At 52.8% G+C, this 19,858-nt stretch overlaps 1 protein-coding gene across 2 annotated transcripts in view; it reads right to left on the bottom strand.

Moving 5' to 3' along the window:
• LOC144610992 (talin-2) overlaps positions 1 to 19,858 on the bottom strand; it is a 183,798-nt gene that overhangs the window by 121,814 nt on the left and 42,126 nt on the right. For both annotated transcript variants that reach the window (XM_078430074.1, XM_078430075.1), the window contains exons 13-14: positions 3,843 to 3,971; positions 1,220 to 1,333 (exon numbers count right to left, since the gene is read on the bottom strand). In XM_078430074.1, coding sequence (XP_078286200.1) covers positions 1,220 to 1,333; positions 3,843 to 3,971 — 243 coding nt within the window. The remainder of the gene's footprint in view (positions 1 to 1,219; positions 1,334 to 3,842; positions 3,972 to 19,858) is intronic.

Here is a 19,858-nt window from a genome sequence, read left to right as displayed (position 1 = left end):
CTTCCCCATCACACTGCTCCACACACACCCCCCCATGCACCAGCCCGCACCCCCTCCCTTACCCATACTGCCCCCTCCCCTCCCCACCCACACCCCCTCCCCCACACCCCTCCCCCCCACCCACACCCCAGCCCGTTTCCCCCGCCCCCTGCAGCAGTGTGCCCACCAACCCCACCCCCCTCTACCCATAGCAGCATGAGGAGCAGGAGGACCCCACACCCACACTCCCCCCTGTACCACCCACACAACACCGGGCCCCATGCCCACTAGTCCATGCCCACACCCACACTCCACCCTGTGCCAGCAGGAGGGGCAGAGCCACTGGGACCCCCCCCCCACTGGGGGCAACGTGGCCCCAAGACGAGCCCCCCCCGGCCCTGACACAGGGTTACAGGGGAACCGGGGGGGGGACAAGGGGGTTGGGGGTGATGGGGAGGGGTGGGGATAACAGAGACGAGTAGGGTAACAAGGGAGTTGGGATAGCAGGGAGGGGTGGGGTAACAGTGTGGGGTGGGGGTAAGAGGGGTAACAGTGTGGGGTGGGGGTAAGAGGGAGTGGGGGTAATGGGGTGTGGGGATAACGGGGCGTGGGGGTAACAGTGAGTGGGGGTAAGAGGGGTAACAGTGTGGGGTGGGGGTAAGAGGGGGTAACAGAGTTGGGGGTAATGGGAATAATGGGGGTAACAGTGTGGGGTGGGGTAACGGGGAGTGGGGGTAAGGGGGGTAACAGTGTGGGGTGGGGGTAAGAGGGGGTAATAGAGTTGGGGGTAATGGGAATAATGGGGGTAACAGTGTGGGGTGGGGGTAACGGGGAGTGGGGGTAACGGGGAGTGGGGGTAAGGGGGAGTGGGGGTAGGGGGGTAACAGTCTGGAGTAGGGGTAAGGGGGATAACAGTGTGGGGGAGTAACGGGAGTGGGGGTAATGGGGTAACAGTGGGGGGGGGGGGTAGGGGGGTAACAGTGTGGGGGGTTAATGGGGAGTGGGGGTAACAGTGTGGGGTGGGGGTAAGGGGGGTAACACGGGTGGGGGTAATGCGGAGTAGGGGTAAGGGGGTAACAGTGTGGGGGGGTAATGGGGAGTGGGGGTAGCAGTGTGGGGTGGGGGTAAGGGGGGTAACAGGGAGTGGGGGTAAGGGGGTAACAGTGGGGGGTGGGAGTAGAGGGGTAACAGGGGTGGGGGTAGGGGGGTAACAGTGTGGGGGGTCGCTGCAGCCACCCACCTTGCAGCTCTGCACCAGCTGCTGCTGGGCGGCCGTGTTCTTGTTGGAAGACGATGCATTCTGGGATGCGGCGATGGTCTGTGTGGCAGCGGCGGCTGCTTGCTTGGCTGCGTTCTGCTCACACACAGGAACACGGCATCAACACGCCTGTACACACGGTGCGTGCAACCCTCGACCGTGGTCAGTGTGTGTGTGTGCGCGGGGCGTGTAATCCTCACGCATGGTCTCTGTGTGTGTGTGTGTACGCGGGGCGTGTAATCCTCACCCATGTTCTGTCTGTGTGTGTGTGTGTACGCGGGGCGTGTGATCCTCACCCATGTTCTGTCTGTGTGTGTGTGTGTACGCGGGGCGTGTGATCCTCACCCATGTTCTGTCTGTGTGTGTATGCAGGTCGTGTAATCCTCACGCATGGTCTCTGTGTGTGTGTGTACACGCGGGGCGTGTAATCCTCACGCATGGTCTCTGTGTGTGTACGCGGGCGTGTAATCCCAAACCAGGATGTTAAGGAGTGATGTGTGGGCTTTGCAGACAGTGGCCCAGACTTACACACAACCTGGTCAGAAGGTATTGTCTTTCCACTGACAGGTCAGCATGCAACAAAAGCTTTCCACTGTACCTCGGGGCACGTGACAATAAACTCAACTCAAAACTAAAAGTGAAGTGAAGCCACAGAGCGGCCGCTGACAGCGGTAAGCGGGTCATGCAGTGGGGCCTGGAGGCAACGTGTGGCTGGACACAAGGACATGGTGGACAGATGGGCCTCCATTGCAGTGCAGTGTGACAGGCGGGGGAGGCAGCACCAGAGGACACAGCACCAGAGGACACAGCACCAGAGGACACAGCACCAGAGGACACAGCACCAGAGGACACAGCACCAGAGGACACAGCACCAGAGGACACAGCACCAGAGGACACAGCACCAGAGGACACAGCACCAGAGGACACAGCACCAGAAGGAAAGGTGGTACGTTTAGGAAGGAGATGACGAGGGATTCCTTTATTCAGAGGGTGCATGATGTGGGGGTGCAGGGTGCATGATGTGGGGGTGCAGGGTGCATGATGTGGGGGTGCAGGGTGCATGATGTGGGGGTGCAGGGTGCATGTGGGGGTACGTGCATAATGTGGGGGTGCAGGGTACATGATGTGGGGGTACGTGCATGATGTGGGGGTGCAGGGTGCATGATGTGAGGGTGCAGGGTGCAGGGTGCATGATGTGGGGGTACGTGCATGATGTGGGGGTGCAGGGTGCATGATGTGGGGGTGCAGGGTGCATAATGTGGGGGTACGTGCATAATGTGGGGGTGCAGGGTACATGATGTGGGGGTATGTGCATGATGTGGGGGTGCAGGGTGCAGGGTGCATGATGTGGGGGTGCAGGGTGCATGATGTGAGGGTGCAGGGTGCAGGGTGCATGATGTGGGGGTGCAGGGTGCATGATGTGGGGGTATGTGCATGATGTGGGGGTGCAGGGTGCATGATGTGGGGGTGCAGGGTGCAGAATGTGGGGGTACGTGCATAATGTGGGGGTGCAGGGTGCAGGGTACATGATGTGGGGGTACGTGCATGATGTGGGGGTGCAGGGTGCATGATGTGGGGGTGCAGGGTGCATGATGTGGGGGTGCAGGGTGCGGGGGGTGGGGGTGCAGGGTGCATGATGTGGGGGTGCAGGGTGCATGATGTGGGGGTGCAGGGTGCATGATGTGGGGGTGCAGGGTGCATGATGTGGGGGTGCAGGGTGCGGGGTGCAGGGTGCATGATGTGGGGGTGCATGATGTGGGGGTGCATGATGTGGGGGTGCATGATGTGGGGGTGCATGATGTGGGGGTGCAGGGTGCATGATGTGGGGGTGCAGGGTGCATAATGTGGGGGTACGTGCATAATGTGGGGGTGCAGGGTACATGATGTGGGGGTATGTGCATGATGTGGGGGTGCAGGGTGCAGGGTGCATGATGTGGGGGTGCAGGGTGCATGATGTGAGGGTGCAGGGTGCAGGGTGCATGATGTGGGGGTGCAGGGTGCATGATGTGGGGGTATGTGCATGATGTGGGGGTGCAGGGTGCATGATGTGGGGGTGCAGGGTGCAGAATGTGGGGGTACGTGCATAATGTGGGGGTGCAGGGTGCAGGGTACATGATGTGGGGGTACGTGCATGATGTGGGGGTGCAGGGTGCATGATGTGGGGGTGCAGGGTGCATGATGTGGGGGTGCAGGGTGCGGGGGGTGGGGGTGCAGGGTGCATGATGTGGGGGTGCAGGGTGCATGATGTGGGGGTGCAGGGTGCATGATGTGGGGGTGCAGGGTGCATGATGTGGGGGTGCAGGGTGCGGGGTGCAGGGTGCATGATGTGGGGGTGCATGATGTGGGGGTGCATGATGTGGGGGTGCATGATGTGGGGGTGCATGATGTGGGGGTGCAGGGTGCATGATGTGGGGGTGCGGGTGCGGGGGATGGGGGTGCATGATGTGGGGGTGCATGATGTGGGGGTGCGGTGGGGTGAGTGCATGATGTGAGGGTGCGGGGGATGGGGGTGCATGATGTGGGGGTGCGGGGAGGTGCGTGATCTGGGGGTGCGCGGGCTGGGGTGAATGTTCTGGGGGACGATGAATGATAACGGCAGCATCACCTCCAGCCGGTTGATCAGCTTCTTCTTGATGGCGTTCTGTGCGGCCGAGTTGGTGACCACCCGCAGACCCTCCGCCGCCTCCCGCAACTTCTGCTGCTGGTCCTGGTTCTCAGGGTTGGCAGCTGCACCCTGCACACAACAAAGCAACGTCACTGGGCACTGCCCACACACACACACCCCACCCCGCCCCATGCCCAGGCCCACGGGCCCCGTGAGGGGCTGCACCCTGGCACTGTCACCGGGCACTGCCCACACACACACACCCCACCCCGCCCCATGCCCAGGCCCACGGGCTCCGTGAGGGGCTGCACCCTGCAGCAGCCTGGGCCTTGCCTCGGCCTTCCCTGGGCCTTGCCTGGGCCTTCCCTGGGCCTTCCCTGGGCCTTCCCTGGGCCTTGCCTGGGCCTTCCCTGGGCCTTCCCTGGGCCTTCCCTGGGCCTTGCCTGGGCCTTCCCTGGGCCTTCCCTGGGCCTTCCCTGGGCCTTCCCTGGGCCTTCCCTGGGCCTTGCCTGGGCCTTCCCTGGGCCTTCCCTGGGCCTTGCCTGGGCCTTCCCTGGGCCTTCCCTGGGCCTTCCCTGGGCCTTGCCTGGGCCTTCCCTGGGCCTTGCCTGGGCCTTGCCTGGGCCTTGCCTGGGCCTTCCCTGGGCCTTCCCTGGGCCTTCCCTGGGCCTTCCCTGGGCCTTGCCTGGGCCTTCCCTGGGCCTTGCCTGGGCCTTCCCTGGGCCTTCCCTGGGCCTTGCCTGGGCCTTGCCTGGGCCTTGCCTGGGCCTTCCCTGGGCCTTCCCTGGGCCTTGCCTGGGCCTTGCCTGGGCCTTCCCTGGGCCTTCCCTGGGCCTTCCCTGGGCCTTCCCTGGGCCTTCCCTGGGCCTTCCCTGGGCCTTCCCTGGGCTTCCAGCACATGCACCAGACTTTGGTCTTTTTCTTTATAAACAGCACCAAAATATGGCAACTCTGCATTTGTCGGTTAGAAACAGAAAACAGGTGCAGGAGGAGGCCATTCGGCCCTTCTAACCAGCACCGCCATTCATTGTGATCATGGCTGATCATCCACAATCAGTAACCCGTGCCTGCCTTCTCCCCATACCCCTTGGTTCCACTAGCCCCTAGAGCTCTATCTAACTCTCTCTTAAATTCATCCAGTGATTTGGCCTCCACTGCCCTCTGTGGCAGAGAATTCCACACATGGGGCACATGGTATTGGGGGTAGGGTACTGACATGGATAGAAAATTGGTTGACAGACAGAAAGCAAAGAGTGGGGATAAATGGGTCCCTTTCAGAATGGCAGGCAGTGACCAGTGGGGTACCGCAAGGTTCGGTGCTGGGACCCCAGCTATTTACGATATACATTAATGACTTAGACGAAGGGATTAAAAGTACCATTAGCAAATTTGCAGATGATACTAAGCTGGGGGGTAGTGTGAATTGTGAGGAAGATGCAATAAGGCTGCAGGGTGACTTGGACAGGTTGTGTGAGTGGGCGGATACATGGCAGATGCAGTTTAATGTAGATAAGTGTGAGGTTATTCACTTTGGAAGTAAGAATAGAAAGGCAGATTATTATCTGAATGGTGTCAAGTTAGGAGGAGGGGGAGTTCAACGAGATCTGGGTGTCCTAGTGCATCAGTCAATGAAAGGAAGCATGCAGGTACAGCAGGCAGTGAAGAAAGCCAATGGAATGTTGGCCTTCGTAACAAGAGGAGTTGAGTATAGGAGCAAAGAGGTCCTTCTACAGTTGTACCGGGCCCCGGTGAGACCGCACCTGGAGTACTGTGTGCAGTTTTGGTCTCCAAATTTGAGGAAGGATATTCTTGCTATGGAGGGCGTGCAGCGTAGGTTCACTAGGTTAATTCCCGGAATGGCGGGACTGTCGTATGTTGAAAGGCTGGAGCGATTGGGCTTGTATACACTGGAATTTAGAAGGATGAGGGGGGATCTTATTGAAACATATAAGATAATTAGGGGATTGGACACATTAGAGGCAGGAAACATGTTCCCAATGTTGGGGGAGTCCAGAACAAGGGGCCACAGTTTACGAATAAGGGGTAGGCCATTTAGAACGGAGATGAGGAAGAACTTTTTCAGTCAGAGAGTGGTGAAGGTGTGGAATTCTCTGCCTCAGAAGGCAGTGGAGGCCAGTTCGTTGGATGCTTTCAAGAGAGAGCTGGATAGAGCTCTTAAGGATAGCGGAGTGAGGGGGTATGGGGAGAAGGCAGGAACGGGGTACTGATTGAGAGTGATCAGCCATGATCGCATTGAATGGCGGTGCTGGCTCGAAGGGCTGAATGGCCTACTCCTGCACCTATTGTCTATTGTCTATTGTCTACATTCACAACTCTCTGGGTGAAAAAGTTCCTTCTCACCTTAGTTTTAAACGGCCTCCCCTTTATTCTAAGCCTGTGGCCCCTGGTTCTGGAGTTGTGCAAAGGAATTTCACTGTGCTGTGCACACGACAATAAAGACCCATTGAACCCCCTGATGCCGTGAAGATGAGCATTTGGTATCGTAGAGTGATACAGCGTGGAAACAGCCTCTTCAGCCACGCATGTCCCATCAACATGTCCCATCTGCACTAGTCCCACCTGCCTGCATTTGGTCCGTATCCATCCAAACCTGTCCTATCCATGAACCTGTCCAAATGTTTCTTAAATGCTGCGATAGTCCCTGCCTCAACCACCTCCTCCGGCAGCTTGTTCCATACACCCACCACCCTTTGTGTGAGACGTTATCCCTCAGGTTCCTCTCAAATCTCTCCTCCCCTCACCTTAAATCTAAGTCCTCTGGTTCTCGATTCCCTACTCAGGGCAATAGACTGTGCATTTACCCGATTTATTCCTCTCATGATTTTGTATACCTCAATAAGATCACCCCTCATCCTCCTGCGCTCCAAGGAATAGAGTGCTGTTACTGTTCCACATTGCAGCTCCTCCACCTTGGAGCTCCTCTACATTGCAGCTCCTCCACCTTGGAGCTCCTCTACATTGCAGCTCCTCCACCTTGGAGCTCCTCCACCTTGGATCTCCTCCACCTTAGGACCTCCTCCACCTAGGAGTTGGTCCACCTAGGAGTTGCTCCACCTTGCAGCTCCTCCAACTGGGAGCTGCTCCACCTTGGAGCTCCTCCACCTTGAAGCTCCTCCACCGGGAAGCTGCTCCACCATGAAGCTCCTCCACCTTGGAGCTCCTCCAAATTGCAGCTCCTCCACCTTGGATCTCCTCCACCTTGGATCTACTCCACCATGAGGCTCCTCCACCTAGCAGCTCCTCCACCACGAGGCTCCTCCACCTTGGATCTCCTCCACAAGGGAGCTCCTCAACCTTGGAGTGCTCCACCTGCGAGCTGCTCCACCTGGGAGCTCCTCAACCTTGGAGTGCTCCACCTTGGAGCTCCTCCACCTTGGAGTGCCCCACCTTGGAGCAGCTCCGGGCAGCACTAGTACTGCGATCACCACTTGTACAAACACACATCGCTGGAGGAACTCAGTGGATCAGGCAGCGTCTGTGGAGACAGCCGATGTACTGGAGCCTACCAGGGAGAAGGCAATTCTGGATTTAGTGTTGTGTAATGAACCTGATCTGATAAGGGGATTCAAGGTAAAAGAGCCATTAGGAGGCAGTGATCATAATATGATAAGTTTTACTCTACAAATTGAGAGGGAGAAGTGAAATCGGAAGTGTCAGTATTGCAGTATAGCAAAGAGAATTACAGAGGCATGAGGCAGGAGCTGGCCAGATTTGACTGGAAGGAGGGCCTAGCAGGGAAGACGGTGGAACAGCAATGGCAGGTATTCCTAGGAATAATGCAGAAGTTGCAGGATCAATTTATCCCAAAGAGGAGGAAAGATTCCAAGGGGAGTAAGAGGCACCCGTGGCTGACAAGGGAAGTCAAAGCTTTTTTAGGTATGTGAAGAGGAAAAAATAGTCAAGGCAAATGTGGGTCCCTTGAAGACAGAAGCAGGGAAATTTATTATGGGGAACAAGGAAATGGCAGACGAGTTGGACAAGTATTTTGGATCTGTCTTCACTAAGGAAGATACAAACAATCTCCCAGATGTTCTAGTGGCCAGAGATCCTAGGGTGATGGAGGAACTGAAGGAAATCCACATTAGGCAGGAAATGGTGTTGGGTAGACTGATGGGACAGAAGGCTGATAAATCCCCAGGGCCTGATGGTCTGCATCCCAGGGTACTTAAGGAGGTGGCTCTGGAAATCGTGGACACATTGGTGATCATTTTCCAATGTTCTATAGATTCAGGGTCAGTTCCTGTGGATTGGAGGGTAGCTAATGTTATCCCACATTTTAAGAAAGGAGGGAGAGAGAAAACGGGAAATTATAGACCAGTTAGTCTGACATCAGTGGTGGGGAAGATGCTGGAGTCGATTATAAAAGGCGAAATTGCAGAGCAAATTCTCGTCAATCTTCTCTGCAATCTTTCCAGCTGAACAATATACTTCCTATAGCAGGTGACCAAAACTGAACACAATACTCCACACGTGGCCTCACCAGTGACTTGTACAACTGCAACATAACATCCCAATTTCTATACTTAGTACTCTAACCGATAAAGACCAATGTACCAAAAGTCTTCTTGACCACCCTATTTACCTGTAATGCCACTTTCAGGGGCCTATGTACTAAAGATCCTTCTACTCCTAAACACTCCCTGGGGCCCTGACATTCACCGTTAAACTTCTGCCCTGGTTTGATGCCCAAATTGGAACACCTCGCACCTATCTGCATTAAACTGCCCACTTGCCCACCATTAAACTGTACCTCAGCCCACTTGCCCAAATAATCAATATTTCTACTTAATTAGAAGGCTTAGGAAGTTTTGCACGCCCCCTACATCTCTCACCTTCTACAGATGCACCATAGAAAGCATTTGATCAAGATACATCACAGCTTGATTTGGGAACAGCTCCATCCAAGGCCGCAAGAAATTGCAGAGAAATATGGACGCAGCCCAGACCATCACACAAACCAACCCTTCAATTGCCTCGGCAAGGCCAGCAGCATAATCAAGGACGAGTTGCACCCCTGGCCACTCCCTCCTCTCCCCTCTCCCATCGGTCAAAAAGGTACAGAAGTGTGAAAACGCACCTCCAGATTCAGGAAGTTTCTTCCCAGCTGTTATCAGGCAACTGAATCATCCTACCCCAACCAGAGAGCAGTGCTGAACTACTATCTACCACATTGGTGACCCTCAGACTTTATCTTGGACTAAATGTTGTTCCTTTATCATGTATTTTCCTTGCAGCCCTTCTTAAATGGAGGCACAACATTAGCCACTCTCCAGTCATGTGGCAGCTCCAATGATGATTCATAAATCTCAGCCGGGGCTTCACCAGCTTCCCACAGATATATCTGGGAGGTTTATCTACCTCCCTATGCCTTAGGACATCCAGCATCTCCTCCACTGTAATACGGTCGTCCTCATATGGTCTCCAGTAACTGTCCCATTCCCCAGTCTCCACATCTTTTTCCACAGTTAAACACAGAGGAGAAATAGCCATTGAGGACCTTGGCCATCTCCTGTGGCTCCACACAAGGATAACCGCTTTGGATTACGAGGGCCCTATTCCCTCTCTAGTTACTCTTTTCCCCATAATGTGCATGTCTCTTGTATTCTGTACACTAAAACTCTTGTTTGTTTGTTTGTTTGTTCCTAAACTACAGCCAAAACGGTACACAATAGCCCAACAATTTTAGGCCCACCTTACTCACCGTCGTCCCTTTGGTGCTAATGGATGAAGTTTCATTGAAATCGATGTTATATTTTAAAAGTTATTCACATTTTAAAGTTTAAATCTATCTCCTAGGGAGGGAGGGGGAGGGAGAGGCGGTGGAGGGAGGAGGGGAGGGGGGGGGGAGAGAGGGGGAGGGAGAGGGGGAAGCGGTGGAGGGAGGAGGGGAGGGGGGGGAGAGAGGGGGAGGGGAGAGGGAGGGGGGAAGGGGGAGAGGGGAGAGAGGAGAGGGTGCAGCACCAATGCAGGAGAGGATTGGGCCCAAAAGGTCCACTTGGTCTAGTTCTCCTTAATATTGTCTGCCAGAGCTATCTCCTGCCACCTTTTTCCCTTCCTTATTTCCTCAGGTATGCTCCTCGGTTCCTGGAACTCTTCAGCAATACACGTGATCCCAGCTGCCTCTCTCATGTCTGCTTTTTCCTTTTTCCTTCATCATCCAAGTTTCATTGCTCCCACCTGCCTGTACACAAGCTGACTTCCCACAGTTCGCTGCCGCAGAGAGTGGCACCATTCTACCTGCACGGCACTAAAGCACAGAGAAGAAAAATGCATGCCAATCACACACAAGAAAGGGCAGAGCATTCCTGCGGTCACCTGCTCAGCCCCCTCACTGACGCCTTCTGAGCCAAAGCCCCCCCTTATCCTCTACACAGCACTCCAGCTGCACAGCCTCTGACCAATGCACATTAAGCCAATCTCCTCTGCCTACACGACCCATATCCTTCCATTCCTTGTATATCTACGTGCCTGTCTAAAAGCCTCTTGAATGCCACTATCATTACCACCACAATCCCAGGCTACATCTTCCATGCCTTTGCCATACCCTCTGTGTAACGTTGGCACCAGCATCCCCCCTGTTTCCTCCTGTTTGTTGCATCACTATGCACAATCTCCAAGGAGGTAACAGCAAAATTGAGGGTGGCACGGTGGCAAAGCGGGTAGAGCTGCTGCCTCACAGTGCCAGAGACACCGGTTCAATCCTGACCTCGGGAGCTGTTTGTGCGGAGTTTGCACATTCTCCCTGTGAATGACCGCGTGGGTTTTCTCCGGGTGCTCCGGTTTCTTCCCAAAGGTTAAGAGGTTAATTGGCCTCTGTAAATTGTCCCTAGATGTTGGGAGTGCGAGGGAATGTGGGTAACATACAACTAGTGTGGACAGGTGAGCCATGGTTGGCATGTTTCTGTGGGATGAAGTGCCTGATTCCACGCTGCAAGTCAATGTGCTTTTTGAAACTGAAATAATATTTGAGAAACTAGAGATTTCTGGGATGGAATCAATAGACAATAGGTGCAGGAGGAGGCCATTCGGCCCATGGAGCCAGCAGTGCCATTCAATGTGATCATGGCTGATCATTCTCAATCAGTACCCCGTTCCTGCCTTCTCCCCATACCCCCTGACTCCGCTATCCTTAAGAGCTCTATCCAATCAAGAGGGGAGCTAAGGATTGGGAATGTTATAATGGCATTGATAGGGAGTGGGTTGGATTCAATGGGTGATTTTGCGACTGGCAATTGGTACCTGATGGGTGCCAGTGGGACCATTGGTGTGACCATGACCATTTGTAGCTGCATTAATGACTCCGCTGAAGGGGCAAACTAGAAACATAGAAAACAGGTGCAGGAGGAGGCCATTCGGCCCTTCGACTGGAGACAAGCCTGCTACTAATGCAAACACGCACAGGTTCAACCAGTGCAACTCGCACCAGGAACTTACAAAGGGATCTAGATAGGTGAAGAAGTTGGCAGATGGAATTTAGGGCGTCACGGTGGCGCAGCGGTAGAGTTGCTGCCTTACAGCGCCAGAGACCCGGGTTCCATCCTGACTACAGAGTTTGTACCTTCTCCCCGAGACCGCGTGGGTTTTCTCCAGGATCTCTGGTTTCCTCCCACACTCCAAAGACATGCAGGTGTGTGGGTTAATTGGCTTCTGTAAATTATAAATTGTCCCTCGTGTGTGTGTGTAGGATAGTGTTAATGTGCGGGGATCGCTGGTCGGCGTGGACACGATGGGCTGAAGGGCCTGTTTCCGCACTATCTCTAAACTAAACTAATGTGGGAAATGAGACGATACACTTCAAAGAGAAGAAATATAATGGACTGGTTTAGTGGTAAAGAGGGATCTGGTAAACACAAGGGGTTTGCCTGCTGTATAGTATATAACAGGCAGGCTGATGAAGGATTGGCCTTTATCACAAGATGAATGGAGTTTAAAGTACGGAACGGTTGATGCAGGTTTGCAGGGGGGGGCTGGAGTGAACATGGAGCGCTGCACAGAGTTTTGGTTTCCAGATTTAACACAGGATTGGGGGCAGAGTGTAGAGATACCTGTGGTGAAGGGGTTAATGCTGTGTTTAGGTTCGGTTCGGTTAGGTTCGTGACGTAGAGGGGCATTGGATGATTGATACAGCACAGAAACAGCCTCATGGCCACCTGTCCACACTGATCTCCAGTTACCCGTTCACACGAGTTCCATGCCATCCACTCCCTGCACACTGGGGGTACAGACCAATTACCCGACAACCTTGCGATGTGGGGGAAACCGGAGCGCCTGGAACAAACACATGTGGTCACTGGGAGGACGTGGAAACTCCATGCAGACAGCACCAGTCAGGAGCGGACGTGAGTCTCTGGCGCTGTGAGGCAGTGGTTCCAGCAGGGTGGATGGTGATGGAAATTGAGGGGTTGGGTGGGGGGGCGAGGGGATAGTAGGGAGATTGGCAGGGGGATGGTGAGTGGCTGTTTTCTCTGACTATGGGGAATAAAGTCAGAGGAAGGAGATGAGGATGATCCATCTGGAGTTCTCTGAAGCCACGAGCTGTAGAGATGGCGTCAGCACGTTTATTCAAGGAGATGATTGGTGAATATGTAACGACAAGGGAATCGGGGATACGGAGAGAGCATGGGGAAGTGGAGGCAGGATTGGATCAGCCAAGCAGGTTCCAGAGGCTGGTCAAGCAAAAACACAACCCAGAGCAGTGTTAGAGTTGCTGCCTCACAGCGCCAGAGACCTGGGTTCAATCCTGACTACGGGTGCTGTCTGTACGGAGATTGTACGTTCTCCCCGTGACCTGCGTGGAGTTTCTCCGGGATCTCCGGTGTCTTCCCACACTCCAAAGACGTACAGTTTGTAGGTTAATTAGCTTGGCAAAATTATACATTTTCCTTAGTGTGTGTAGGATGGTGTTAGTGTGCGGGGATCGCTGGTCGGTGCGGACTCAGTGGGCCGAAGGGCCTGTTTCCGTGCTGTATCTCTGAACTACACTAAACAGAGCTGACTGCCTGTGGTTCCACTGCTTCAGTGGGTGAAACCGCTTGTAATTGGCACAGTAGATCAGTTACAGTGCACTCATGAACCGTGGGAACAACAAGGCAGGCTGATTGGAAGGGGTGGGCAGGAGAATTCCACGGGATCCGTCCCCACCCCATCCCACCTCATCCCACCCCACCTCATCCCACCCCACCTCATCCCACCTCATCCCATCCCACCCCGTCTCACCCCACCCCACCCCACCCCACCCCATCCCACCTCATCCCATCCCACCCCACCCCACCCCACCCCACCTCATCCCATCCCACCCCACCCCACCTCATCCCACCCCACCTCATCCCATCCCACCCCGTCTCACCCCACCCCACCCCACCCCATCCCACCCCACCTCATCCCATCCCACCCCACCCCACCTCATCCCATCCCACCCCGTCTCACCTCATCCCATCCCACCCCACCCCACCCCACCCCACCCCACCACATCTCACCCCACCCCATCTCACCCCACCCCACCCCACCCCATCCCACCCCACCTCATCCCACCCCACCTCATCCCACCCCACCTCATCCCACCTCATCCCATCCCACCCCGTCTCACCCCACCCCACCCCACCCCACCCCATCCCACCTCATCCCATCCCACCCCACCCCATCTCACCCCACCCCACCCCACCCCATCCCACCCCACCTCATCCCATCCCACCCCACCCCACCTCATCCCATCCCACCCCACCCCACCTCATCCCATCCCACCCCACCCCACCCCATCTCACCCCACCCCACCCCACCCCACCACATCTCACCCCACCCCATCTCACCCCACCCCACCCCATCTCACCCCACCCCACCACATCTCACCCCACCCCATCTCACCCCACCCCACCCCACCACCAGCCCCTCCAGGAAACCTTAAATGAGCACGGGGACAGCTGGAACAATTTCCCACTACAGTTCTGCTTCAACTCTGAGTGAACCAGTCCGCCTGGACGCAGCAGCCAAAGTAAATAACTCCTGATCCTGGCCACACGCCAACAGGAGAGTTTAAACTCAATGACTCCAATCAAAATCACAAGCACTCCAAACACATAAAGCCAGCCGTCTGACTGAACAGACGTTCCATGTTTGATATATTTTCATTTAGTCACTTCCCGCAATCTCCCTGTACCCTCTGTCCCCTGGTGTTACATGCTCATCAGTCTTCTCCATGAATGAGTGTGCTAACTCCATCTTGACACACCATGCTATCTCCATCTTGAGACACTATGCTAACTCCATCTTGACACACCTTGCTATCTCCATCTTGAGACACTATGCTAACTCCATCTTGACACACCATGCTATCTCCATCTTGAGACACTATGCTAACTCCATCTTGACACACCATGCTATCTCCATCTTGAGACACTATGCTAACTCCATCTTGACACACCTTGCTATCTCCATCTTGAGACACTATGCTAACTCCATCTTGGCACACCTTGCTATCTCCATCTTGAGACACCATACTAACTCCATCTTGACACACCATACTAACTCCATCTTGAGACACTATGCTTACTCCATCTTGAGACACCATGCTAACTCCATCCATCTTGGCACACCATGGCTATCTGTGACACTCCATGACTTTGCCCCGAGTCGGAAATGGCCAGGCACACAGCTAGAGATTGATGGAGAGGTGGTGATAGGTGATAGGTATCACGGGGATATGAGGAAGAATGGGACCCTCACAACATTTAACCAGCATCTGGGTAAGTATTCAATCGCGGAGGCAGGCTAGAGGAGGGATTAGCTGCTGGACAATGTGTGTATGTGAGATAGGATGTGAAAGCTGGCAAGGATATGCTGGGCTGAAGGGCCTGTTTCCATGCTGAGTAACTCGATGACACCATGCCCTGTTCAGCAATACTGCAGGCAAAACATTTAGAAATAAATTGAGGCGCAGTGGTAGAGTTGCTGCCTTACAGCGCTTGCAGCGCCAGAGACCCAGGTTCCATCCCGACTACGGGTGCTGTCTGTACGGAGTTTGTACGTTCTCCCCGTGACCGCGTGGGTTTTCTCTGAGATCTTTGATTTCCACCCACACTCCAAAGATGTACGGGTTTGTAGGTTAATTGGCTTGGTGTACGAGTAAAATTGTCCCTAGTTTGTGCAGGATAGTGTTAATGTCTGGGAATCGTTGGTCGGCACGGACTCGGTGGGCTGAGGAGCCTGTTTCCACGCTGTATCTCTAAACTAAACTAAGCTAAGCACACTCATTTAGCCTTCCTGGGTAGAAAAATAACAGAATTAGTGGCCGTCCCAAAGATTTAGTTTTCTTTTCCATTTGGTCGGAATTGCAGATGGTTTTGGTGACCAAGTTGTAAAAGCAGACTTGGTTTCACAAAGTGCCGCACCAGTGGCAGGGAGGCCCACTCCTGTCATGTCCTCTCACCGTTACTGAGATGCACTCTGACCAGACCAGCAGGTTCCATTACATCTTTCCCCTCTCACCTTCAACCTATGTCCTCTGGTTCTTGATTCCCCCAATCTGCCAGAAGAAGATGTTGTTAAACCGGAAGAAAAGTGCACAGACGACATACGAGGATGTTGCCAGGACTTGAGGGATGGATGGGCTAGGACTATATTCCTTGGAGCACAGGAGGATGAGGGGTGATCACATAGAGGTGTGTAAGATCACCAGGGTAAAATTGGGTGAATGCACAGCATCTTTTATCTAGGGTTTAAGGTGAGAGGGGAAAGATTTAACAGGAACCTGAGGGGCAATGTTTTCACAAGAGGGAGGTGGGTGGATGGAACGAGCTGCCAGAGGAGGTACAATAACATCATTTAAAAGACATTTAGACAGATATATGTACAGGAAAGGTTTAGTGAGGCCAAATGCAGGCAAAGGGGTCTAGCTTGGATGGGGCATCTCAGGTGGTGTGGACTATGGGCCTGTTTCTGTGCGGTATGACCATGACTCTAACCTTCTCTGTAGCCATATGTGATGATCATCACAGTCCCACATCTGTTAGCTCCAGCTGTTAAAACAGAGTTTGGGTCATTTTTAATCCATTTGTTTCATTCAATGAGTTGTTTAACTCATTGGAAGACGTGGGCCATCCTTCAATTCCAGGAGAGAATAATAAACTCAACCAAACTATAGGACAGGAAAACATGGAGGACTATTGGAAGGGGCAAGTTGAAAATGCTGCTCTTAAATATTTAATTATTTTTTAAATTGCAATTTGAAAGTTGCAAACAGCCAGAGAGTTGCACGCAACCTTTGTGAAATGTTTGTAAGAGCTCGGCTGTTGACTTATGTTGAGTTGGCACAGGAGGAACAGCACAGGGAATCCCTGTGGACACAACTGACCAGCAGGACACTGTCCGCACGGCCGACCGAACGAGTTGTGGGAAGAGAATTCAGTGTTTTAAATTCAGAATGTGCTTGCTAAATCAAGAAGCTGTTTCCAATAATGGTGAAGAGGATACAAAATAAAAATAATCGGGAACGTACCCAGTAGTGGGGAACTGTGTGGGTGACTCAAATTCTGAATGGCACAGAGACACAGAAAATAGGCGCAGGAGGAGGCCATTTGGCCCTTCATTGTGATCATCCACAATCAATAACCCGTGCCTGCCTTCTCCCCATATCCCTTGATTCCACCAGCCCCCAGAGCCCTATCTAACTCTCTTTTAAATTCATCCAGGGAATTGGCCTCCACTGCCCTCTGTGGCAGAGAATTCCACAAATTCACAACTCTCTGGGTGAAAATGTCTCAGAGGGGCAGATTCCACAGACGGCTGTAGAGGCCAAGTCAATGGGTATTTTTAAGGCAGGGATAGATAGATTCTTGATTAGTACAACCACCAGCAGTTATGGGGCGAAGGCAGGAAAATGGGATTGAGAGGGAGAGATAGATCAGCCGTGATTGAATGGCGGAGTAGACTTGATGGGACTAATGGCCTAATTCTGCTCCTAGAACTTATGAACTATTCAACAGTGGTAGAGTTGCTGCCTTACAGCGAATGCAGCGCCGGAGACCCGGGTTCGATCCCGACTACGGGTGCTGTCTGTACGGAGTTTGTACGTTCTCCCCGTGACCTACGTGGGTTTTCTCCAAGATCTTTGGTTTCCACCCACACTCCAAAGGCGTGCAGATTTGTAGGTTAATTGGCTTGGTAAATGTAAAGATTGTCCCTAGTCCCTAGGATGGTGTTAATGTGCGGGGATCGCTGGTCGGCGCGGACCCGGTGGGCCGAAAGGGCCTGTTTCCGCGCTGTATCTCTAAACTAAACTAAAAATAACTCATAAGGGAAATACTTGCCAAGAAAGATCAGTGGGCTCAGGGATCCTCATTGAAGGACTAGTTACTGGCATAACTAGAGCATTTCTTACAATGAGTTAAAGGAGCACTGATCTGTAGTTCCAGTCACACATTACAGGCAGGATGTGGAGGCTTTGGAGAGGGTGCAGCAGAGGTTTACCAGAACGCTGCCTGGATTATAGCGTATTAGCTACAGGGAGAGAGAGGTTGGACACACTGGGATTGTTTTCTCTGGAACGTACAAGAGGTTGAGGTGAGACCTGACAGAAGTATATAAAATTACGAGAGGCGGAGATAAGGTAGTCAGTCAGAACCTTTGTCCTGCGTTGGAAATATCAAAGACCAGAGGGCATAGGTTTAAGATGAGACGGGTAAAGTCTAATGGAGTTGTGTGGGCCAGATTTGTTTACATAGAAGTGGTGGATTTCTGGAAGGGGCTGCCAGGAGTGGTGGGGAAGGCAGATATGATAGTGACATTTAAGGTGTGCAGTGAATGGAAGGATATGGATGACATGCAGGCTGAAGGGCCTGTTCCTGTTCTGTTCTATGTTCCAGGTGTTTTTCTCACTGCTGTATAAGTGTTTCCTTTCACATGGATGTCCTGTTCCTCTGTGAAAGCTCCCACTACAATCTGGACAATAGTTCCAGACTGTAAACGCTTGCTCTGCAGATGATGCCATGTCATATTTCCCCGAATACCTTCCATCGTACACTTGTGTGAGATACTGCTCCGCTCCACCTTTGCATCTGCAGTCTACATCTCTCTCTTTTCCCCAGAGATGCTGCCTGACCCGCTGAGTTACTCCAGCTTTTTGTGTCCATCTCCCTTTACCCATCGCTCTTGAGTTTGGCTTCTTTGTGTCTATGTATAGAACTATCTGATTTATTCACAAAATGCTGGAGTAACTCAGCAGGTCAGGCAGCATCTCGGGAGAAAAGGAATGGGTGACGTTTCGGGTCGAGACTCTTCTTCAGACTGATGTCAGGGGGGCGGGACAAAGGAAGGATATAGGTGGAGACAGGAAGATAGAGGGAGATCTGGGAAGGAGGAGGGGAAGAGAGGGACAGAGGAACTATCTAAAGTTGGAGAAGTCGATGTTCATACCACTGGGCTGCAAACTGCCCAGGCAAAATATGAGGTGCTGCTCCTCCAATTTCCAGTGGGCCTCACTATGGCACTGGAGGAGGCCCATGACAGAGAGGTCAGACTGGGAATGGGAGGGGGAGTTAAAGTGCTCAGCCACCGGGACTTGAACTATCTGGTTTGATTTGTTCAGCTTGCAAAAGAAGGATTTTCACCGTACCTCGGTCCACGTGACACTAATAAACTCACACCTACAGTAAATGGTCATCGCTAACTGCAAGCCTGCGCATGTTCACAGAACTATCCTACACACACTAGGGACAATTTTTACATTTACCCAGTCAATGTAGGTTAATTGACTGGGTAAATGTAAAAATTGTCCCTAGTGTGTGTAGGATAGTGTTAATATGCGGGGATCGCTGGGCGGTGTGGACTCAGTCGGCCGAAGGGCCTGTTTCCGCGCTGTATATATATGATATGATGATATTATATGACATCAAATCCCTCAGAAATGCTTTAAACATCTCAAATAAATCGGCCTCAACTCCCTCACATTCATCAACTCCTGGGTGACTGATTGTTCCATGCAAACCCTTTCACTAGTCCCACTCTAGTCAACCTTCTCCCCATCCTCAGCGGGGTAACACTGTAGGCAAGGTAACACAAGGTGGCGCAGCGGTAGAGTTGGTGCCTCACAGCACCAGAGACCCGGGTTCCATCCCGACTACGGGTGCTGTCTGTACGGAGTTTGTACGTTCTCCCCGTGACCTGCGTGGGTTTTCTCTGGTGCTCCAGTTTCCTCCCACACTCCAAAGACGTACAGATTTGCAGATTAATTGGCTTGGTATATTTGTAAATTGTTGTGTCCTGTTAATGTGCGGGGATTGCTGGTCAGCACAGACTCGGTAGGCCAAAGGTCTATTTCTGTGCTGTATCTCTAAACTAAACTAAACTACAGCAAATGGACTGACTCCAAGTGCAATCCCATCCTCAGCCTGGGCCACCAATCCTGTTTCTCTCCACTTACCATCCACACTTGCAGATTTGTCCACATTTATTGTTTGATTTTCCATATATTTTGAATGCTTATTAAAATCCCATTACAGTAATTCAGGAAAAAAATCTAATAAATCGCACCTTCATAATGCATAGGACCAGAATTAAGCCATTCGGCCCATCAATCTCTACTCTAAAAATGCCAATTGACGTGGCCTCCACAGCCGTCTGTGGCAATGAATTCCACAGATTCACCACCCTCTGACTAAAGAGATTTCTCATCTCCTTTCTCAAGGTAAGTCCTTTTATTCAGAGGCTGTGCCCTCTGGTCCTAGACTCTCCCACTAGTGGAAACATCCTCTCCACATCCACTCTATCCAGGCCGTTCACTATTCAGTAAGTTTCAACAAGATAACCCCTCATCCTTCTAAACTCTGCCATCAAACGCCCTGGGCCGAGACTCACCTTGGCAATTACAGTCATAGTGATACAGTGTGGAAATAGGCCCTTTGGCCCATCTTGCCCACACCGGCCAACATGTCCCAGTGACACTAGTCCCACCTGCCTGTGTTTGGTCCATATCCCTCCAAACCTGTCCTATCCATGTACCTGTC

Source organism: Rhinoraja longicauda, chromosome 38 (genome assembly GCF_053455715.1).
Source record: "Rhinoraja longicauda isolate Sanriku21f chromosome 38, sRhiLon1.1, whole genome shotgun sequence".
NCBI classification, from domain to species: domain Eukaryota; kingdom Metazoa; phylum Chordata; class Chondrichthyes; order Rajiformes; family Arhynchobatidae; genus Rhinoraja; species Rhinoraja longicauda.
Note: the sequence above shows the minus strand (reverse complement) of the source record. Positions and strands in the feature narration are given on the sequence as shown.